At 44.3% G+C, this 21396-nt stretch overlaps 1 protein-coding gene across 1 annotated transcript in view; it reads left to right on the top strand.

Moving 5' to 3' along the window:
* Positions 1 to 21396, top strand: part of MUC4 (mucin 4, cell surface associated) — an 87358-nt gene that overhangs the window by 6308 nt on the left and 59654 nt on the right. Inside the window, exons 2-8 of the mRNA XM_083177495.1 lie at positions 1986 to 2167; positions 2334 to 2514; positions 5866 to 5991; positions 6181 to 6306; positions 7211 to 7327; positions 8990 to 9226; positions 9613 to 9735. Of these exons, the coding sequence (XP_083033621.1) occupies positions 2000 to 2167; positions 2334 to 2514; positions 5866 to 5991; positions 6181 to 6306; positions 7211 to 7327; positions 8990 to 9226; positions 9613 to 9735 (1078 nt within the window). The 5' untranslated portion in view covers positions 1986 to 1999. The remainder of the gene's footprint in view (positions 1 to 1985; positions 2168 to 2333; positions 2515 to 5865; positions 5992 to 6180; positions 6307 to 7210; positions 7328 to 8989; positions 9227 to 9612; positions 9736 to 21396) is intronic.

Below are 21396 nucleotides of genomic sequence, written 5' to 3'. Positions count from 1 at the left end.
GCCGAGGCAATAGCTAATAGAGGTCTAATGGGTGCAGGGGATGCCTGCTTAGCCCTTGGGCCCCCCAAAGGCCCGGGCCCCATAGCAGTTGCACCCCCTGCACCCTCCATAGTTATGCCACTGTGCCCAAGAGAGCTGCTGCTGTATACCGCAAGTTATTTATTAATCCTCTATGCACTGTAAGTATCTCCCAGACAAGGGCACATAGCTCCTGCACAAGCCAGGCACAGGGGGAGGGGAGCTGAAAGTTTAATTAACTGAGCTGCTAAGGTGCAGCCTGAAGTTAGCAGAGTAAGAACATACTGTATACTAGAAGCCAGCAGCAGGTATGATGATCATGTCCTCTCTCTCCCCCTTGCCACTCTATACCCTCTCTCTGGGGACCATGTAAAAACCGGACCCGGACAATACCCCGGACTGGACATTGTAGAATCTGCAGTCCGGAATTTGTAGTGGTCGGTCCGGGGGGGGGGGGGGGGGTGTCCTGTCCTGGGGGTGTGGTCTGGACCGGATTTTGCTACATGCCCGGACCGTAGTGACAGCTGTCACATGAAGCACCCCCCCCCCCCCTGGACAGGACACCCCCAGGATGGAACACTACAAGCTCCGGACTGCAGATTTTGATGTCCGGTCCGCAGTCTTGTCTGGATCCGGTTTTTACTCATACCCTCTCTCTGCAAGTAACTAACTTGTGAGTACAACACCTGCCATCTCATAAAGTAGAGACTTCTTAAGAGGAGAGAGCTTCCCCTGATTCTGCAATTGGAGTTTTGTTGCCAGATACAATTGAGTATCTGAAATAATTGAAACGTACAACAAAGGCTAGAGACAGGAATGATTGAGGTTTCATATATTTCATATATATATATAGATATATATATATATCTATATATATATATATATATATATATAGATATATATATAGATATATATATCTATATATATATATATAGATATATATATCTATATATATATATATATTTATATATAGATATATATATATTGTCCTTAGTCCACAAGGTATAGCAGGATAGTTATCCCTCCAATGGAAAAAGAATGCAAATCGGTGCCCTCCCTGCTGGCTGTTGTAGACAGACAGGATACAGAAAGATGCGGGGGCGGCGGCACTCAAAATAAACACTAGTGTTTATTTTGAGTGCCGCCGCCCCAGCATCTTTCTTTATATACAGTATATATATAGAGAGGGCAGGGGGGAGGAAAAGCAGCACTCCAGGCGTCTTGTCAATAAATCACGATCAGGCCATCCTATATGGACAATGTTTCATTGCTTTTATTCAGCAATTTCTTCAGGTCATGGCATCAACACATATATATATATATATATATATATATATATATATATATGGATAATAGCCTGGCACTCTCCTTGTTAAAGGTCTCTTTGGTCCGGTGCTCTCTGTCCCTTTGGGGGGGAGGTATATGCTGCAACGAATAGGCACTCTGGACACTTTCAACATTCAGTCAAATAGAAAATAAGACACAGCTCACACTAGCTGCAGTTGTCAACGTTTCGGGTTACTACCCTTTATTACCTTTTGTCTTGATAAAGGGTAGTAACCCGAAATGTTGACAACTGCAGCTAGTGTGAGCTGTGTCTTATTTTCTATTTGACTGAATGTTGAAAGTGTCCAGAGTGCCTATTCGTTGCAGCATATATATATATATATATATATATATATATATATATATATATATTGTATATCGATAAATATATATTTTAAATTTTTCTGTGTGGTTGTGTAGGTAGGGGCCCCACTGCACTGCTTTGCCCAGGGGCCCATAATACTCTGAAGATGGCCCTCTGTTGTACAACCTATACTCCTACAGAAACATGTACATTAGGTCCAAACCTATATTTGAGCAGCACACAGTCACTGTACACATAATTAATGATCTCCTTTGTGTGTATAGATATAGTAACTGTACAAATGCCTTCTATTTATATCTATTTAACCTCCATACAGTGGATGGAGTATTGATGTGGAATCCCATCAGCTCAGCACCCATTGATGTCACTATAGCTGCTAATGATTCGAAGATCACCACTGAAGTAATCCTAACTTTGGTACTCTGTAACTGCACCAACAATGGCGTCTGTCTGTATGACAGTGCAACAAGCCTAGGAAATGAGACAACAACCTTTCAGGTAAGCATTTGTACTGGAGAGTGCATGTTATTTTGTGAAATAGCAATCAAAATGTAATGCATATAATGAGCTAATAGATTTCAAAACATCACTGATTTTAATTTGACCCAGCTGTAATATGTTATTTTTTATAATATATAGAATTTTATAATGGGTTCCCGCACAGGTGGCTGGATGTAACTGTTCTGCAGCATGGGCAGGAAGGTACTGTCAGGAAGATTTTGATGGTTGCGCAGAAAACAAATGCTTTGATAACAGCACCTGTCAAGACAGAGAGGCTCCACTGGAAGGATTCACTTGTGGCCCATGTCCCGCTGGTTTAACGGGAGATGGAATAGCTTGCTCTGGTGAGCAAATACGCCTCCTTATTTCTGTTATTGTTTCTATGTTAATGACTGTATGCAAATTTTAACATGGTATCTTTCATAATAGGACAAAGCAAACCATACAGTTTATAAGATGTAACAGATGCAGCTCATTTCAGCCACCCCAGCGATAATGTTATGTGTAATATAGCGTAAAGGTCCATACACACTGGGTGATTTTGCCCAGCGTGTATGGACAGCGATGATCGTTTTCATCGCTGGGGGGAAAGCCACTCAGTGCATACACATTGAGCCGCTTTCCCCCTGCCCAGCGCCGACAGCAGGGGGCGGACGGCTTTGCATAGTGCAGAGCTATGCAAAGCCGTACTCAAAGCTGCTCATCTGCTGGTATTACCTGCAGATGAACGGCTTTCCCGGCGATGATTCAGGAGCATGCAGCAGAGCTCACCGCACATCGCCAGAGCATACACACTGCATGGCTTTGATCTGTTGCACTGCAGGTGGGGCAGATGTAACATGTGCAGAGAGAGGTACATTTGGGTGGGGTGTGTACTTCAAACTGATATCGATAGTGCAGTGTAAAAATAAAGCAGCCAGTATTTACCCTGCGCAGAACCAAAATAACTCACCCAAATCTAACTCTCTCTGCACATGCTACATCAGCCCCACCTGCAGTGCACATGGTTTTGTCCATTAGCAAACCAAATGTCTAATATCTATGGGAGGCGGGCGTACCACCATTTGCAGGGAGGTTTCTGGTTGACTCGCAAGGGTGCGCATTTGCATCCAAGTGAGTCAAACAGAATAACCCGCTAAGTGTAGTGTACCACAACTTATACCCTTTACACACCATAATATCAGGACACCTTATACTATCTTATACTAGTGCTCCTTACGCATTATGCCAAATGATACAGTATGAGCCAAAATTCAGGGACAGGGAGTGTGACATAGGGACAGGGAGAGCAACAATGGGGACAGAGGGTCAGGAAGAGTGACAGCAGGGACAGGTGGAGAGACAGCAGGGACAGGGATAGTGACAGCAGGGACACAGGGAAAGGGAGAGTGACAGCAGGCATATAGGGAAGAGAGTGCAGAGGCCATTCAATTAATTAAAATGATAGCAGGCTATTTACTTTGCAAGCCTACCAGACTTGATGGGCACTGGGGTCAAGCAGTGGCACCCAGCAGGGATCTAGAGGCAGTGGGGATGAAAGTCGGGCATCTCCATGAGGGAGTCCAGCCAGGGGCGTAACTATAAATTTTGCTCAAAAGTTTCTGGCGCCCCCCCCACCCATATTTTAGAAATTACATATTGCTCTGCACAGCCTCCTAATGCTGAAAAGCGGTGGGTGCCCACACTGTAGATAGACAAATAGTGTTCTTAGCCTGATGACAATGCCGTCATGGCATTGAAACGTTGCTGCTGCTAAATAAATCCATAAAACTACCTGTTTGTACACAGTAACTTTGTAGTGCACACACACACACACACACACACCACCTTCCAAGGGGAGCAGGGAGCTTGTTGTCACCCTGGCTGCAGCATAGTGGGTGACAAGGAGTGGGTAAGGGTGACACAGATGGTAAGGGTGACACAGAGATAATGGGTGACATAGAGAGGGTAAAAGTGACACAGAGGAGGCAAGGGTGACATGGTGATAGTGTCTGCCACGGAGAGGGAAAAGGATGACAGGCTTGACTCACAGAGAGAAGGGGTGACACAGAGAGAAGGGGTGACACAGAGAGAAGGGGTGACAGACACAGAGGGGAAAAGGGTGACAGGGAAAGAGAAAGGGTATTCTCTAAGTTCACCCCCTTCTCTCTACAGCAGCAGCCGACCTCTGCTGCAGGCTGAGATGTCTCCCTGAACTCACTGCTGCCTCCCGCAGGGCATCTGCGTCGACAGGGTCAGGGCTTTGTGTATAATATGGATAGCTTTCTGATGGCGCTTGGGAATCCCTGTACAAGCCACATCACAACAGCAGGACTGATTATAAACTTATTATCCCCCATTCCCCACCCCCCACTACAGGCTTCCCACACAGGGATTTACCTCCTGCATCCTGCTTGAGGCTTGCTTGCCTGCAGGTCATTTGGACTGACTGTGTTCTGCATGGCTGGGTTATCGAAGGCGGTGGGAGCTCTTACCAGCTCCTCCTCCAGAAGCCGTCACACTTGTCTGCACTGTCTGCAGCCTGCCTCTATGAGCCCTGCTCCGGAATCTCGTCTGAATAATGCTGCTCAACTGCTGCAGGAAGTGGCGCAGCAGGCAGCAGGAGAGCGGTGTGAGCTGGGCGGTATATGGGATCTGCCATAAATGTCCCGACGTCCCCATCCGCTCGTGCAGGGCAGATGGTTGGGAGGCTATACGAGGTCCGGAGCGAGGGCGGGGCACGCGGAGAGTAGCTGCAGCCCCCATCCTGTCACTGGGGTTTATTCTAGTTCATTCTTTCTGACAAAATCCTTCTTAGATGGACAAAACCATGTGCACTGCAGGGGGGGCAGATGTAACATGTGCAGATAGAATTAGATTTGGGTGAGTTATTTTGTTTCTGTGCAGGGAAAATACTGACTGCTTTATTTTACACTGCAATATAGATCTCACTTTGAAGAAAAACCCCACCCAAATCTAATTCTCTCTGCACAAGTTACATCTGCCCCACCCGCAGTGCACATGGTTTTGTCCATCTAAGAAGGATTTTGTCAGAAAGAATGAACTAGAATAAACCCCACTGTCTCGCAGATCTCTGTGCCTGCCGTGACGTGACCCTGCGCCCCCGTGGTGCCGGCTCCCCCCCGCCACCGCTGGGGCTGCCGACCGTTAGTTACGCCACTGAGTCCAGCGATGCTTCAGTGGCTTCAAGGATGGGACCAGCGGCAAGCGGCAATGGGAGAGCTCCTGTAGTAGAAATGACTGGAGGGGACGGGATAAGTGGCAACACAGGATGACAATGCAGAGCAGCATCTTACAGAGGATGGATATACAATATAAAGATTTCCTTACACAGAATACATTTAAATAGATTCAAATGTAATTTCTGTAGCGTTTTGTAAGTGTAGCAAGCACTCTCCCCACCTCCTGCACAGCGCTGCATTTGAATCTCCACATTTAAAAAAAAAAAAATGTTCCTGGTCAATGGGAAGCAATTGCTGGTATGCCATATCACAACATGGTTAACGGCAGGAGCAGTATAGTGCTCTGTATATAGGAGGGCACTATATGGAGGGGTATGGTGGTGCAGTGTGTACATAGCGGCAGCATATGGCTAAATAAATCTAAATGTAAACAGTAGTCATTTCAATTTGATACAGTTAATATATATTCTAAGATGTAATAAATCTAATAGTTGAAATGTATTTTTGTTTTAGATATAAATGAGTGCTATCTAAATACATCAGATTGTCAGCAAATCTGCAATGATTTCCTGGGGGGATACACCTGCAGCTGTAACGAAGGCTATGTAGAGAATGCACTGAACAGCTCCATGTGTGACGGTAATGCAGCATACCCACTGTGTCCTCATTTATTCTCTTACATGCTTGTTATATTTCGCACACAGTAGGTAACTACATATAGATGCCACTCACATATAATAACTGAAATCATGTGAGTAGTGTGTATGTGATATCTACCATTGAGCAACAGAACTGATATAAACATACTTTTTGTTCTTATTCATTCAGACATTGATGAATGTGCAAATTCCACCTCTCCATGTGGTCAAAATGCCAACTGTACCAACATCCCTGGTAACCACACCTGTGATTGTTTACCTGGGTACGAAGGACAGCCGAACATATTGTGTGTTGGTAAGTGGTAAAATTATGGGAAATCTTTTAGCCTTAGAAGATACAAAAAGAAGGTATTATCAAACATTTGCCAGGAGGGTTACCTCTATAATTTGCCATTCTCATATTTTAGCAAATCTCCCAGTTCCAGGTAATGTGATTACCCATTGTGCCTGGCCAATGATTACCTTTGGGGTGGAATCCCATAGGGTCTTTGTGGAAAAACAGTTTCAGACGGATACTGTACCTGATCATCTATACAAACCTTCACAAAGTTTTATTGCACAAACTCTTTGGAAAGTCTCCCAATGGATGTATGAGAAAATACAATTTTTGTACTTGTGTTAAATCTTTTCTTCATAGTTATCTCCCTCTTACATTTTGTTTACCCCGCCACTGCTCTGGGGCTGTGTTATCCAAAGAGCAGAGGCATCCTGGCTGCAGAATATAAAAGAGGAGGAGCGTAGACTTCAACTAGTGTTCTCTAATAGTGCTTTACGTCATACCAACACCTCTATACCCCATTGTCCCAGTCTAGAAGAGTAATTAATGGTGCCAGACAGACAGTGAAATTCTTTAAAATTGTCAAATTATTATTATTGTAGCTTTCAGTGAGTTGAACAGTAAGCTAACATTGCCGAACATCTTAATCATGAATAGACCCCTAATACTGGTAGGTGTAGGCTTCATTACGTTTTCTGTTGCACATGATACATTAAGTAAAGCATGAATATAAATGATAAAATGTGAAACTAAGCAATAGCTATTTAGAAGTAGGGAGTGTGTACCTAATGCTTTCCCATTATTTTTAACTTGAAAAACTGCATATTTTATAGATCATGTAATCAAATTATTCTTTCCTACTACTATGATGACTATGATGACTACTATAATGACTACATACTGTATATCATTGCACTTGCAGATATCAATGAGTGTGCTCTTAATCTGTCCAGCTGTCCCACCGAGTCAGTCTGCATCAATACTGATGGGTCCTTCCAATGTGAGTGTCTGCTTGGATACAGCGGAGCCAACTGCACTGGTAAGATTCAACTATGTTGCTACAGTAATAAACAAGAATAATTAACATCACATTCCAAAATATACAAAATGGTATAGTATATATAATAAAAGAATTTCATTATGGTAATTACAACCATAAATTTAGAGAGTTTTGTGTCCCTCGTGGAATGGGTCATGTTGGGAGGTATGGATTGTGCATATTCAATTTAAACCACTGGATTATATTAGATTTAAACTAAAAGTTCAATAGTGCCTTGTTACTGTTTATAGCTGCACGTAATTGAGAGACAACTATTTTATAAAGACAAGACAATCTTAAAATACATATAGAAAAATAAAATATGTTGTAGGATCTATCTTTTTACATGCAATAATAGTGCCAGCCTCTGTACTACTCACAATGGGGCAGGGATCAGGAGACCTAATGATGTCACTGTTTCCTGGTGGAGGGAGAGGGGTTGACAGAGGGGGTGACAGAGGTGGTCCCAGTAATACTTTTTATCTTCAAATCTATTCTTAAATATTTCAAGTTGTTCATCACATTCTTCAGACTTACTGCAGTTTCTCTTTATCCTGTTGGGAGTATGGGATGTTATTTTTCCTCTTTTTCAGGTGGTTGCTCTTACAGAGAAGGTATAGATGGAGCACTGCTCATTCAGGCAGGGGATGGCGGAAAATCGCCAGCCGCCATCCCCCGCCAGCCGCCGGAAGGGGACGCGCGCATGTCCCCTTACAATGGGGCTTCCCTTGGGTCCCCGCCGCCTCACCGCCGGTCCCCGCAGGTCCCCGCCGCATTCCCCCACCTCCATGCTCCCCCTCTAACCCTGCCCATCTCTCTGAAGCGGAGGCGTGCAGAGTTTACGTCCCAGCCCGCCCGGTAACTGGGCTGCACATGTGTGTGGGGCGCTCGCGCTTCCCAATCAGATGCAGTGCCGGAGCACCGGCGGGGGTGGTCTGGTGAGCCCCGGAGCTGAGCAGCAGGCGCTCCATCTGTAGCTATTTGTGTCTACTCATTTTATAAAATTCTTTGTTGGAAATTTACTAAGATGGGAGTTCTATTTCAGATGGGATGTTGCAACCAATCAGATAATATGTATTATCTTCTAGAAGATTTAAAATAAATAAGAAGTAGATTCTAATTGGTTGCCAATAGCAACATCCCATGTAAAATAGAACTCCCATCTTAGTAAATGTTGCCTTTTGTTTCAACATTATTAGTATAAGGTCTAAACATTCACTAGAATCTTCACTAATATTAAAGATACAAGAGAGATTAAACTGGTTGCTACCCAAATATGTAAGAAACTGGATAAAAAAAGATCTCTCATTTCATTCCAAATGATTAAAATACCATCAATGTAATGTTTATAAAAAACAAATGATGTCCAAAATGGTGTGAGTTATAGATAAAAGCCTTCTGCCAACATACCATAAAAAGATCTGTGAAACTAGGTGCAAAGATAGAGCTCATAGCTGTTCCGCAGCTTATAAATCTTGAAAAAGGATATTTTAATTTAAAAATAAATAAACTTAACACAACCATGAGTGTTAAGAAATATTGTGCTGCATGCTCTTTGTTTTATTATTTTTCTATTTTCACAAACTGCTTACTGAATTTTCAAAATCTCTAGTTTTTCTATCGCAGTGTTTTTCTAATAGCTGATTTCTTTGCACACTACAGATATTAATGAATGTCTGGAAAATACTACATGCCCCTCATATTCCACATGCTTCAACACGATTGGCTCTTACTATTGTGCCTGTAAGGATGGTTATGGTGGTGAGAACTGCACAGACATTGATGAGTGCTCCTTGGGAGTGAACAATTGCAGCTTTTGGGCAAACTGTTACAACACAGAAGGATCCTATATCTGTACATGCAGAAGTGGATACTCTGGTGATGGGACGCATTGTGTGGGTGAGTTGTGTGTCTGCTGTAATATCTTTTTATTGCAGTACATTATTTTCTTTGCATCATGTCTGACATTAATATTTACTATACACCACTTATTACTATTGTTGATGTCCTAATATTTTTCCTAATTTCCTTTCTATCTTATCTATCATTCCCTGGGCCAGATGTATCAAGCTTCAAAAAGTGAGTGATAAACAGCAACCAATCCGCTCCTACCTGCCATGTTACAGCCTGCGTTTGAAAAACTACAGGTAGGAGCTGATTGGCTGGTTGTTTATCACTCTCCACTGTATTACCTTTTGAAGCTTGATACATCTGCCCCCCTATATTTAACTATTTCCATTTATTTATATTTAAATTAACATTTAATGTATTATATCAATTTGCAGATATTGATGAGTGTTCTACAAATGCTTCAATCTGTGGATTACATGCAACCTGTAATAACACCATTGGCAGCTATGATTGCTTTTGCAATCCTGGATACACCCTTGAGAATGGAACCTGTGTAGGTATGTAATAACTCTATCTATTTTACTAGCTTTCTATACTCAATGTAAAGTGTGAGTCTTTAACTGTCTTTTCATATTACATAGAAATTTGAATACAACAGAAAACCATTAAATTTATACACTAAATGGACAAAATTATTTAGCCACACAGATTATTTATTGAATTCAGGTGTTTCAATAAGAATATGTCACAGGCAGTGCTAGATTAAGGTCCTCATAGGCCCAGTATAGTGATGGCTAACCTTGACACTCCAGCTGTTGTTCAACTACAAATCCCAGCATGCCCTGCTACAGTTTTACTATTTGGCCATGCTAAAACTGTGTGTGCTGAGGGAGACTGCTAATATGGGTGTGTGAGTAGTTCAATGCGTGTGTGTGTGTGTGTATGTGTAACCACAGCAGCTACAGTAGGTCATAACTGCTGTGGTGCAGTCTTGGGGTTTATTTTCTTAGATGGGAGTTGCTATGGGCAACCAATCAGATTCTATCTATTACATACCCTCCAACATGACCCATTCTATTAAGTACATAATGCTCTGTTCCTGGACTTCCCTGCCAGTGGCAGTTACAGAGGAGGGGCTCCAGCACAGTCCAAAATTCAATGAGCCGGGGTCAGATCAACTGCCAGTGAGTCCAGGACAGTAATGTTTGAGGTGGCAGTAGGTCTGGCTCCCCTTTTTTAATGTTGGACTGTGCTGCAGCCACACATCTGTAACTGCCACTGGCAATTAAGTCCAGAAACAGAGCATTTTGTACCTAATGAAATGGGTCATGTTGGAGGGTATGCTACAGTATTATCTTCTAGAAGTTGTAAATAGATTCTGATTGGTTGCCCATAGCAACATCCCATCTTCAACAGAACTCCCATCTTGGTTGGAAAAAAACGCTCTCTGTGATTTATTTTTGTGAAGTCTGTGAAGTGCCACCTCCTGGCACACTGGGACAGCAGCATCAGTAATAATCAAAAAGAACCCATAGGCACAAGCATCAACATCAGGGTACAAACAAGGAACATGGGTGTTCCTTGTTTGTAGGAGTATCTTGAGGAGACTACCAGCCTGTGCATTGCTTACAATGATGCTTCTGAATGGTGCTGCTTCCTTCAAGGCAAGGTGGTGGACAGACAGCACTTTCACAATGTCACTTGCCTTAAAGGAGCAGCCCACGTCAGAGGGCATATGGTGCAGGTAGCGCTAGGGAAGCCTTCCACTGTGCCATTATCAGTGCCGGTTCTAAACAAAGAGGAACCTGGGGCAAAAAAATCCTTTGGTGCCCACCTACCCCCATGCAAAAAATAAACATAACTCAGTTCAAGCATAAAGGTGCCCACGCACTAGAACGATTTTTTGGCAGATTGTCCGATTTTCGATAAATCGGCCGATATATCGTACGATATTTACCGATAATCGGTCGAAAATCGGCCGATATCTGTCCGATGCGCGCTCCCGTGGATCTTTAGCTGAATCTTCTGATCTTACGTGCTGCACAAAAGATCAGAAGATTTAACAAAAGATCCATAGGAACGCACACAGGATCTTAAAGGCCCCCATACATTAGTCCGACTCCCTGCTCCCTGTTGACCTCCCAATTCGACCCTCAGCTGAAGTGCAGCCCCCCTTCACGCTGCCGGCAATCAGCTGATTCCACCGACCGCTCGCCACGCTACAGCGGGGACAATTATCCGGCTTACCGCTGAGCAGAGAACCCTATCCACCGCCAACCGCACTCCTTGTGCCGCTGTGGCCAGGACGGGGAATCCGTCACTGACTACAGGCAGGTCACACCGGCTTGCTGCCGAGACTGGGGAGAGATAGATCTGGAAGTAACTCCATCCCATAAAAACAACTGGGACCGCTCGCCGGGATCTCTTACAAACCAGCACGGAGAGAGTGCTAAGTCTCAAGTGAGCATATTACACTAACCTGTGACTGTTGAATAATTCCCCTACATTATAATAGCACAAGTACCGGTCAACATATATATATATATATATTTTTGTGCACAAATTGGACTTTTTTTCTGGTACCATAAACTATTATCATATGCAGATTACTGAAATATCCTGTCGGCCAATTAAATATTGCTGAATCTTCTATAAGCTATTACAGCCCACAAAATCGGGATCCCTATTCACCATCAGATTTATTTGATTTTTATTATTGTTTTTATGTAATGTATTAAGTGTATATTTATGTATTTCTTTACTTTTATATATAAAATTTGAAAAAAAAGCAACAGTGTGTCCAGCATTCATTTTCTCCAGCCAAGTAAAGTGTGTTCTTGGTAACATTGTATAAAAAGCAGCAGCGCAATTCACTTCAATCCCCTCCATTTTTTTCTTTATATTGTGAGTCTTAAGGTGGCCATACATCAGAAAGATATTGTACCCAATCATACAATCTCAATTGATTGTAAGATGGATTGTATGCAGATTGTGCACACATCTTGTGTACACAAATCATACAATCAATCATCAGATGGATTGTATGACTGATTGTATGATGGATTGTATGCAGATTGTGTGCACATCTTGTGTACACAATCATACAGCAGATGGATTGTATGACTGATTGTAAGATGGATTGTGTGTAGATTGTGTGTCCAAAAACCACCAAGGACTGCCAGGGATTTCAAGGGAAATTGTACACAATCATGAGCACAATCGATCTTAAGATCGATCTTTCTGATGTATGGCCAGCTTTACAGTGTTTCAATAATAGTGTACTGAGTATTTGGGAGTATTTTTATTGACCCTCTATACTAGTCATTTTCAACTTTTTTAAACTGTGGCACACCAAACAATATATAAAAATTTCCAAGGCGCACCATCAGTACCCACAGGGACAAAAACACACTTTGACCCCCACAGCTTCCCTGTTCTATTTTGACAAGTGGATGTGGTGGTTCTTTGGTGGGTGGAGTGGCCGATGTGGTGGTGACATGGGTGGGTGAGGGTTGGGTTCAAAGGTACCGTGGGTGGGGGAGGTTGACTGGGGGTGGTGTGGGTGGTTGGAATGGCGGGTGCAGGGATACTGCAGGTGGTGGAGTTGCAGGTACTGGGTGCCTCATGTGGGTGGTGTAGTGCATCAGTTGAGTGAGGGGCAGTTGAGGGGGTGTTTTGGGTGCGTTAACTATGGTGGTGTTGTGGGGTAGGTCTGGGTGCGTGTGTACTGCGAATGGGTGATGGGTAGGTGTGCTGTTTGTTTGGCTGGGGGGGGTACTGCGGGTGGAGGAGGTCCGGGTGCGGGGGTGCCGTGGGTGGGTGCATTAGTAGGGCGGGTGGGTGTGGGTTAGGCTGCTGGAGTGCAGGTTAGGGTTGGGCTGCTGGAGTGCTGGTTAGGGGAGGTTTGGGTCAGGCTGCATTAGGGGAGGTTAGGGTCAGGCTGCAGGAGGTTAGAGTTTGGGTGCAGGAGGGGAGGTTAGGGTTAGGCTGCTGGAGGGCACGTTAGAGTTAAGGTGGCCACACACGTACTGATTACCCGGTCGTTTTTGTGCTAAAATAGCATTGCATCACATGCACAAACCATGCACAATGATGCTATTTTAGCACAAAAAGTACCAGGTAATCGGTACATGTATGGGCACCTGTAGGCTGCATTAGGAGAGGTTAGTGTTAGGCTGCAGGAGGGGGGGGGGTTAAATCACACACCTATAGACATGCACATTAACTTTCGCACACATACAATATAGTGTAGCTCTGCCCCCTATTCAGATCCCTGGCTGCACTACTGGGCTGGTAAAACACTTGGGAGCCTGACAGGGGGTGGGCTGAGGTAACTTACCCCCTGTGCTCCCAATTCCCTCGGTCTTCATTTTTCTCCTGTGGTCATGGGCTGCACCACACTTTAGCAAGGAAACTGAGAGCAAACTACATAGCTCACTGCAGCAAGGGCTGCTGGGAATTGTAGTTTATTTTCTGTTTCTTCCCTACAGTGCACATGGCTCATGCCTCCTCTGCTCCTTCAGGTAGCCACTCTAATGTTTGGGGGAAGCAAGTGCACTGGGCAGATCTGTCACTCTGTGTCTCTTGCTGGGCGGAGTCATAGAGTGACTCCACCCAGCGTTATACACAAACTTACAGATTGACAGTTCTGAGCTATTATATAAAAGATATAATATAATTAATTACAGTATATTGTAGTAATTGTACTGGTTGTGTGTTAGGCAGGCTGTCAGTCAGTGTAGTGGGGTACAGTAGTACACAGTCTGCTGTCAGTCAGCTTTTATATTATATATACATTATACTTAATTATATTGTAGTAAATGTACTGGTCGTGTGTAAGGCAGGCTTTCAGTTAGTGTAGTGGGGTACACAGGCAGGCTGTCAGTCAGCTTTTCATTGTTAATTTTTTTTTCATTGTGGTGTGTGGTCACTGTGGTGTGCTGCACTGCAATCCAATACACCATATACTACTGTCAGAAGCAGAAGTTCCGTGTGTGATTTTTCAGCCTCCACGGTCTATGCATTGTCATACAAGCCCTGTCCATAAAAAAATACAATATAAAAATAAATTTTGCTGTTCTTTATTTTTTTGGTGTATACTGCACCCCAATAGTATACACAACAAGTTCCATGTGTGATTGTTCTGCATCCACGCAGCATTATACAAGATGCGCATTAAAAATAATTAAAGTAAAAAAATCCGAATCAATTTTTCTCTTCTTTATTCATTGTTTGTGTGTACTGCACCCATAGTATACTGTCAGAAGGTCTGTGTGTGATTGTTCGGCCTTCACGCAGCATTATACAAGCTGTGCATTAAAAACAAATTAAATTAATTAAAGTTAAAAAATCCAAATACATTTTTCTCTTCTTTATTCATTGTTTTTTGTTTACTGTACTCCAATACACCATACTGATACTGTCAGAAGTTCCATGTGTTTATAACCAGCCAGCTTGCTGTAGACCTTAGTCTAAATGGAATGAAAACAACATTGTGAGCTGTAAAGTGGTCAAAATTGTCTGGAAAAGGCAGGAAATGTTATTGAGGTCAATATTACTGTAGGGACAAAAAAAACCTAAAACATTACGCGATTTGGGTGTTTTTGACCATTAAAAAAACAAAACAATTCCAAAGCCTTTCATCGCATCGTTTGACAAAGCCAAATCCAAATCCCGGCGACGAATCCAAATCCGAATCTTCGGCCCCGGCGCTCATCTCTAGTTCAGACCCCTATGTGCAGCCAGGATTCTGCACACTAACCAATGTGAACACAGTGTGCACATGCTAGGGGGGCCCAGGAATCCGACTCTCAAGATTCCTAAACTCTCAGTGCCAATTACAGGTGTCTCTTTTGACCCCCCTGTTGATGGGCCTGCTCCTCCCATTTGAAAACTGGCTCATACTCATACTAGCAAATGTAAAAAAAAATCCCACATGTCTGAAACATCTTACACAAGTGGAGAGTGATAAACAACCAGCCAATCAGCTCCTACTTGTCATTTTTCAAACACAGCCTGTAACATGACAGGCAGGAGCTGATTGTCTGCTGTTTATCACTCTCCATTTTATCACTTTTTGCAGCTTGATACATCTGGCCCATACACACTAACAGCACACAAAACACACCACTCCTCCCCACATAACCCCCAACATTTGCCATGTGCATTCTCTTCCACACTGAGAGCATACATACAAATACAATGACAGCACATATACACTATGCCAGCACAAATAAATATATACACACACTAATTCCATTAGGCTTTGGCTCACAGAAGCACCATAGAGTATAGCAGCAGCAGGCTCACCTCTCCCCAGGGGCTGTTAGGGAGGAAGCAGGCTGTATGAGTAGACTGCGTGGCATGAGTGCAGTGCCACTGCTATGCACGTACGCACACCTGCTGCTGGGATGTGCCACTGGCTGTTGAGTGCCTGGCAGGGGTGTAGCGAGGGCGGAGCACGAGCTCCGTGCACCAAAAGATTACAGGGCGCCGGAGCTGTGCCCGCTAGCCCGCTCCCTGTCCACCCAGCTCCTTTATGGAGAGGTTGGGTACCGCAGAGCTGTCCCTACCTACAGTTTTGCCAGGGAGATTATAGATATAACTGCATATTGTCCATGCAGGCTGGGGATTGCTCCGTCACTGCTGCTGTGATAGTGGTTTGCAGCGTGGGAGCAGCCAGGCTGGATGGTGATCTGTCTCCGACTGCAGCTGAGATTTCTCCCGGTGGGTGACATCATTCGGCTTCTCCGTCTCCAGACATAGCCAGTCAGTCATCACTCCTTAGATGGTGACCCGCACTACAGCTGACTGCCCATCTCCGACGGAGATGGAGAAGCAGAATGACGTCACTCTCTGGGAGAATTCTCAGCCGCAAGTTACCACAGCACGGCCGAACAGAAGCCGGAGACAGATCGCCATCCAGCCTGGCTGCTCCCACGCTGAAAACCACTATCAAAGCAGCAGTGACGGAGCAATCCCCAGCCTGCACGACAATCTGCAGTTATAGCTATAATCTCCACGGCAAAACTGTAGGTACATTTTGCACGGGCCACCTAGTCTAATGTAAAATAGTAGAAGTGGGTTTATTTCATATAAAGGTGCATTAGGTACTACAAATCGGGGGGGGGGGGGGGACATGCCCTTGCTCCGGGCACCGTGGCACCTAGCTACACCACTGGTGCCTGGCATTCTGGAAAACTGGGGTATGTGTGTTGTAGCACTACTACTGTTCACTGTGTGGGTGTTCGGTCACCATATGCAACAGAACAGGATGGGAGGGTTGGGAAGAGATCATAGACCACCGCAGGAGCAGCACTGGAGGTGCTGTGGGCCTATTTTGATGGGGGGGGGGGGGGGGGGTTTGGGGCAGCAGCTCAAGCTCCATCCAGCCCATTGTTAATCCGGCCATGGCGGGAGCTACGAGTACCATTGGTGGAGTGCCAGTCTCTTTTTATGACTGATTTTAAACAGACATTTTTTATTGTGGATTTCATTAGTTATTAAGCCACAGTCTAAAGCTCTTTTTTTTTTTTTTTAACCCACTGCTGTCCACTTGCGGGTGGACATGGAAGCAGAAATGTCACAGGTTTTGGATAGCCAATACGATCCCGATTTGAGAACAAAGTAAATCTGAGTAAACCCGCACATCTCTAGTAAAATAAAAACATAAAACAAATTGAAGGTGTTAAAATGTGCACATTATTGCAGTGTGGGACCCAAAAGCAGCCCACCCTCACCAACCCAGGGAGCACATGATCCCAAATTCATCCCTAAAACTGAAAATTGTAAAGAATTAAAGGACTTACCATCAGATACACTTTCATATGCAGCATGTTGGTCTCTAGTATTCACTTGCATGCAAGCATATGTGTACGCGAACACATCCACCGTATGCAGCCGAATGGGAGATAAATCATTAGATGGTCACCGACCATCAAATGATTGTTCTCCCCTTCAGAAATAAACGTCAGTCTAGACTGATTGTTATTCCAGCTGCTTTTTGCTGAATTTGGGCCGGGTGCTGAAGTCAAGTGATGTCAGCTGCCCACCCCAAGCAGGAATCACCCCTCCATAAAATGCACTTTTGTTGCCCCTGCTCGCCCTAGGCCTTCCTATCAAGAAAAGATTGGCTCAGCGAGTGTGAAACTCACCGAAGACGTCCACTCCCAGGGTTTGTGCATGCACAAACCCCAAACATCGGGGTGGGGTCAAATTTTGACCCAAACGCACGGGTCTCAATCAGCCCTTAAATGAGTTGGATGTAACTGGCAAGATTTTCATATTGATTAGCAGCTTAGCAGCTCTTCCAACACACCCATGAGGTGGCTGCTCAATGTCGATTTTTTTGTGGGGTGTCGCCAGTAGCCCTAATCCCCAGCTTGTTCACGTCAATTCCCTCCAGTTTCAAAACAGAAAATAAAGTAAAAGAGAAAAACACTGTGAACGTGTAACAATGATTGTTGGAACTGGACGGATTGGTGACAAGTCTTCTTATTCATATGAAAAATGCAAAAAATGTAAATGAGTATATCACTGTCAAAGTGTAAAAACTTTTGAATTAAACAAAAAAAAGGCACTTACTCACCGCTTTACACCATTGATATTACATTTTGTTCTTTTGATTTGCTGAGTAGCTGTCAGTTAAGGTGGGAGAAAACGTCCAGGTCGAAGAGTGCTGTGCGGCACAGAGGGCAGGTGTTGTTTTCCTGCAGCCATTCTGTAAGACAGGGAACATGGAAGGTGTGGTGACAGTGCGATACAGCTATTTCTTTACCTACCTCAATGTCCGAGATGCAGATGGTGCAGTACCCTGGTTCCTCTCCTTCCGCAATGATGTGCCTGCTGTAGGTGGGGAGACAGGGCATGATGAACCGCATGAGTCTCTCCAGCTGGAGGAGTTCTGCTCTCACTGCAGCTGCCTGATGGTCACTGGCACTAGGCTCATGTCCTCCTCTTCCTGATGATGGTCCCAAACTTCTTCCTGATCGCCTGCCATGGGATGGTCTGCGGCGTCCTGACCTCAGCCATGTCTCCCTGGTGTTCTGGGTTGGTCCGTTGCTTCCAAGCAGCTGGGCTAACTCTCTTCGGCTCATTGCGGCTGGTGAATATGGCTGTACAAATGGAAATAAAAAGCACAGATGTGATTATGCGCGGAAATCCTGTCACTGGTGAATCTGTGGTGATGAAACAACCTTATCTTCCTTGGGAGGTCTTTTCTCCTGTATATGCAGCAGCTTCTACACAGGAAATGCCAGTGCTGAGGCTTTATACCATGGAGGATTGAAATATGGCATGCGGGCGGCAGTTGGTGTTGGTCATGTGGCACATCACATCTACAGTATACGCCACATCATCCTCTTCCCACTGATATTACACAGGGGGACACGTAGGGAATGGCATGTTAGTGCTGAGGAGTCATTACACCTAGAACAGGGTGGTATGGGGCATATGTGTGTGTGCTGAACTGTCATTGCTGCTGCCATCAATTAATGATCTTTGTGGTCCCGGCTGCCAAACATTAAATAGTCTATCTATCTAATCTATCTATCTATCTATCATCTATCTATCTATCTATCTATCTATCTATCTATCTATCTATCTATCTATCTATCTATATGATTTTAAACATTACTATGATGAAGGCCAATAAAGACCGCTGTGTCCTGCTTTTTATATTGATGACAAGTCCTGTGAGTGCCACCATTCACAGCATGTATATTGTGTAGCTCCATGCTGGAAGGCACAGGCATTTCCAGATTAAGGTCCAAATAGTCCTGGAGCTGACATTTGTGAAGGGCCAATTGTGTGCAGCTGCAGGGTGATTAATCAATGGCACAAATAAGTTCATCATCATTGAGATCTGTGCATGGTCCTGTGTTAAAAAATGTGTTAGTGATTTTTTAAACAATGCTACAGAGACTGATAGCATCATTGGGCATCATTGGGCGACGCGTCTCCATGGCATAAGTCGAAGGCGCTATCAGCCTCTGTGTGTGCGTGTTTTATTTTTCTGTGTGTGCGTGTTTTATTTTAACATTCTTTTTACAGGTGGACTACAAGTTACACAAGCCCATTAATGCCCTGTATGCTGGGACTTATGGTTCTCCAAGTACCAGCATGCGGGGGTGGTCTGCTTGCACTTGTTGTTCTCCTGGATAAAGCAATGTTACGTATGTGAGTTGGTCATGGACGCCGGTGACAGCCCCGGGGTTCAGCCCTGGACGGGTGGAGCCTGGGGGGGACCCCTTTATTGGGGGGTCCCCACTCCTCCAGGTACCCCGTCCAAGGCTGACCAGCCACAGTGCTCATATTTCGGCCGGGGGACCTTATGTAAAAAGTGTCCCCCGGCTGTGGCATAACACCGCGGGCTGTAGGAGCCCAGTGCTGGTTTCAAAATACGGGGAACCCCAGATGTTTTGTCCCCCGTATTTTTGGAACCAGGACCGGTCCAAGAATCCGGGGCAGGTTTCAGAAATACGGGGGACCGCTATGCTTTTTGTCCCCCATATTTTTGGAACCAGGTCCGGCTCAATGAGCCTGGGGCTGGTTATGCTCAGGAGGGGGGACCTCATGCCATTTTTTTTATATAAACACAAAATCGCACATTACCTCAAATTTGCATATTTTCATGCATAAAAGTGGCACATTTTCATGCATAAAAATCGCCCATTATCGCACTTAATTGCACTTTTCTGTCCGGAATACGCACCTCATTAAATATGCAAATTCACGGCAGAATTTAGATAAAGTGCGATAAAATAGCATTCTATTAAATGTCACTCTACATCTCTTCAGTATACTATACTACATATCTGCACTGTATCACTTCACACTACATCTCCATACTATGGGGCTAATTCAACAAGCCCCACAGAAGTGCGAAAATCACAATCCGCCAAATTTCACACTTCTGTGCATGCACTTCACCAATATACTACATAACTACACTACCACCCCAAACTACACCTCATCACTATTTTAGTACACTACCTCCCCACACTACACCACTACACCACCTCACCAGTATCCTACTACACTACATCATTGCGCTAACTCCCTTACACTACATAAATATACACAACACTGCACTGCCCTCCCAACACTACATAACTGCACTATCTCTTTCACACTGGGCGAGATTTACTAAGCCATTAAAAATGATAGAATGGAGAGTGATAAACCAGCAACCAATCAGCTCCTACCTGTCATTTCTCAAACACAGCCATGGCAGGTAGGAGCTGATTGGTTGGTTGTTTATCACTCTCTATTTTAGCGTTTTTCAAGCTTAGTACATCTGACCCATTATAACTACACTACCTCCCTACACTACATTTCTCTCGTTATCTTTGAAATGGTCTCTTTGCGCAGAGCATCTCAAGTGGAGGTTTACAGTGATGCAGTCCAGGTAGCATAGGGGATAAGAAGGGGTGGTCCTGGGGATGGACTACTCTGTATGCCTGCTTACTCACTACAGTGCATCAGTTCATGGGTATCTGGCTTAGGCCTGCATTTGGTCACACCCCCAAACCAGACCACTTACTTGATCTCACTTTGTTCAGAGCTCCCTTGCATGACTCCTGCCTCTTTGATGAAACTGCTGCTACACTTGCTCCATTGGGCACTGCTGTAGCAGGAACCTCTTTACTCTGCAGTTTGTGATAGAGGACAGTGTCTGTGGGTTGGGTTTGGATATGTCATGGGGCATTGCTTTTGATAAATGTCAAGGCTTTGGATGGGAATGGGATGAGGCTTTGGATGGAGATGGGGCGGGGCTTCGGACTGGCCCTGATGTACTGTAGGTGAGAGTCAGTGTCAACTCGCTGGCTGGAGGAAGGTGTGAATATACAATATAGTTCTGGATGGCTGCGAGGCATTGGAGCTTTGCTGTTTGTGGCGATAGGAAAAAAAAATTCTGTCAGCACTGCAGGACACTGTGGGCTTGTTTTTAATGATGGGCCTGGAGCTCCATCAAGCCCATTTTTAGTCCGGCCCTGCTCACAGGTGAATAAAATCAAGCACCTAGACATGCGATCTCTATTTGCAAATATTTGTGATACAAAATTGGTCATTCTGAAAAGCTTAATGACTTCAAGTATGGTGTTGTTAGGATGCCACCTTTGCAATAAGATGTTCTGTGAAATTTCATCCCTGTTGAATATTCCACGGTTAACTGTAAGTGATAGTATTAGAAAGTGAAAGTATTTAGGAACATTAGC

This window comes from Crinia signifera, chromosome 3 (assembly GCF_055691185.1).
Source record: "Crinia signifera chromosome 3, ASM5569118v1, whole genome shotgun sequence".
NCBI lineage: Eukaryota > Metazoa > Chordata > Amphibia > Anura > Myobatrachidae > Crinia > Crinia signifera.
This window is presented reverse-complemented; position numbering and strand designations above follow the sequence as displayed.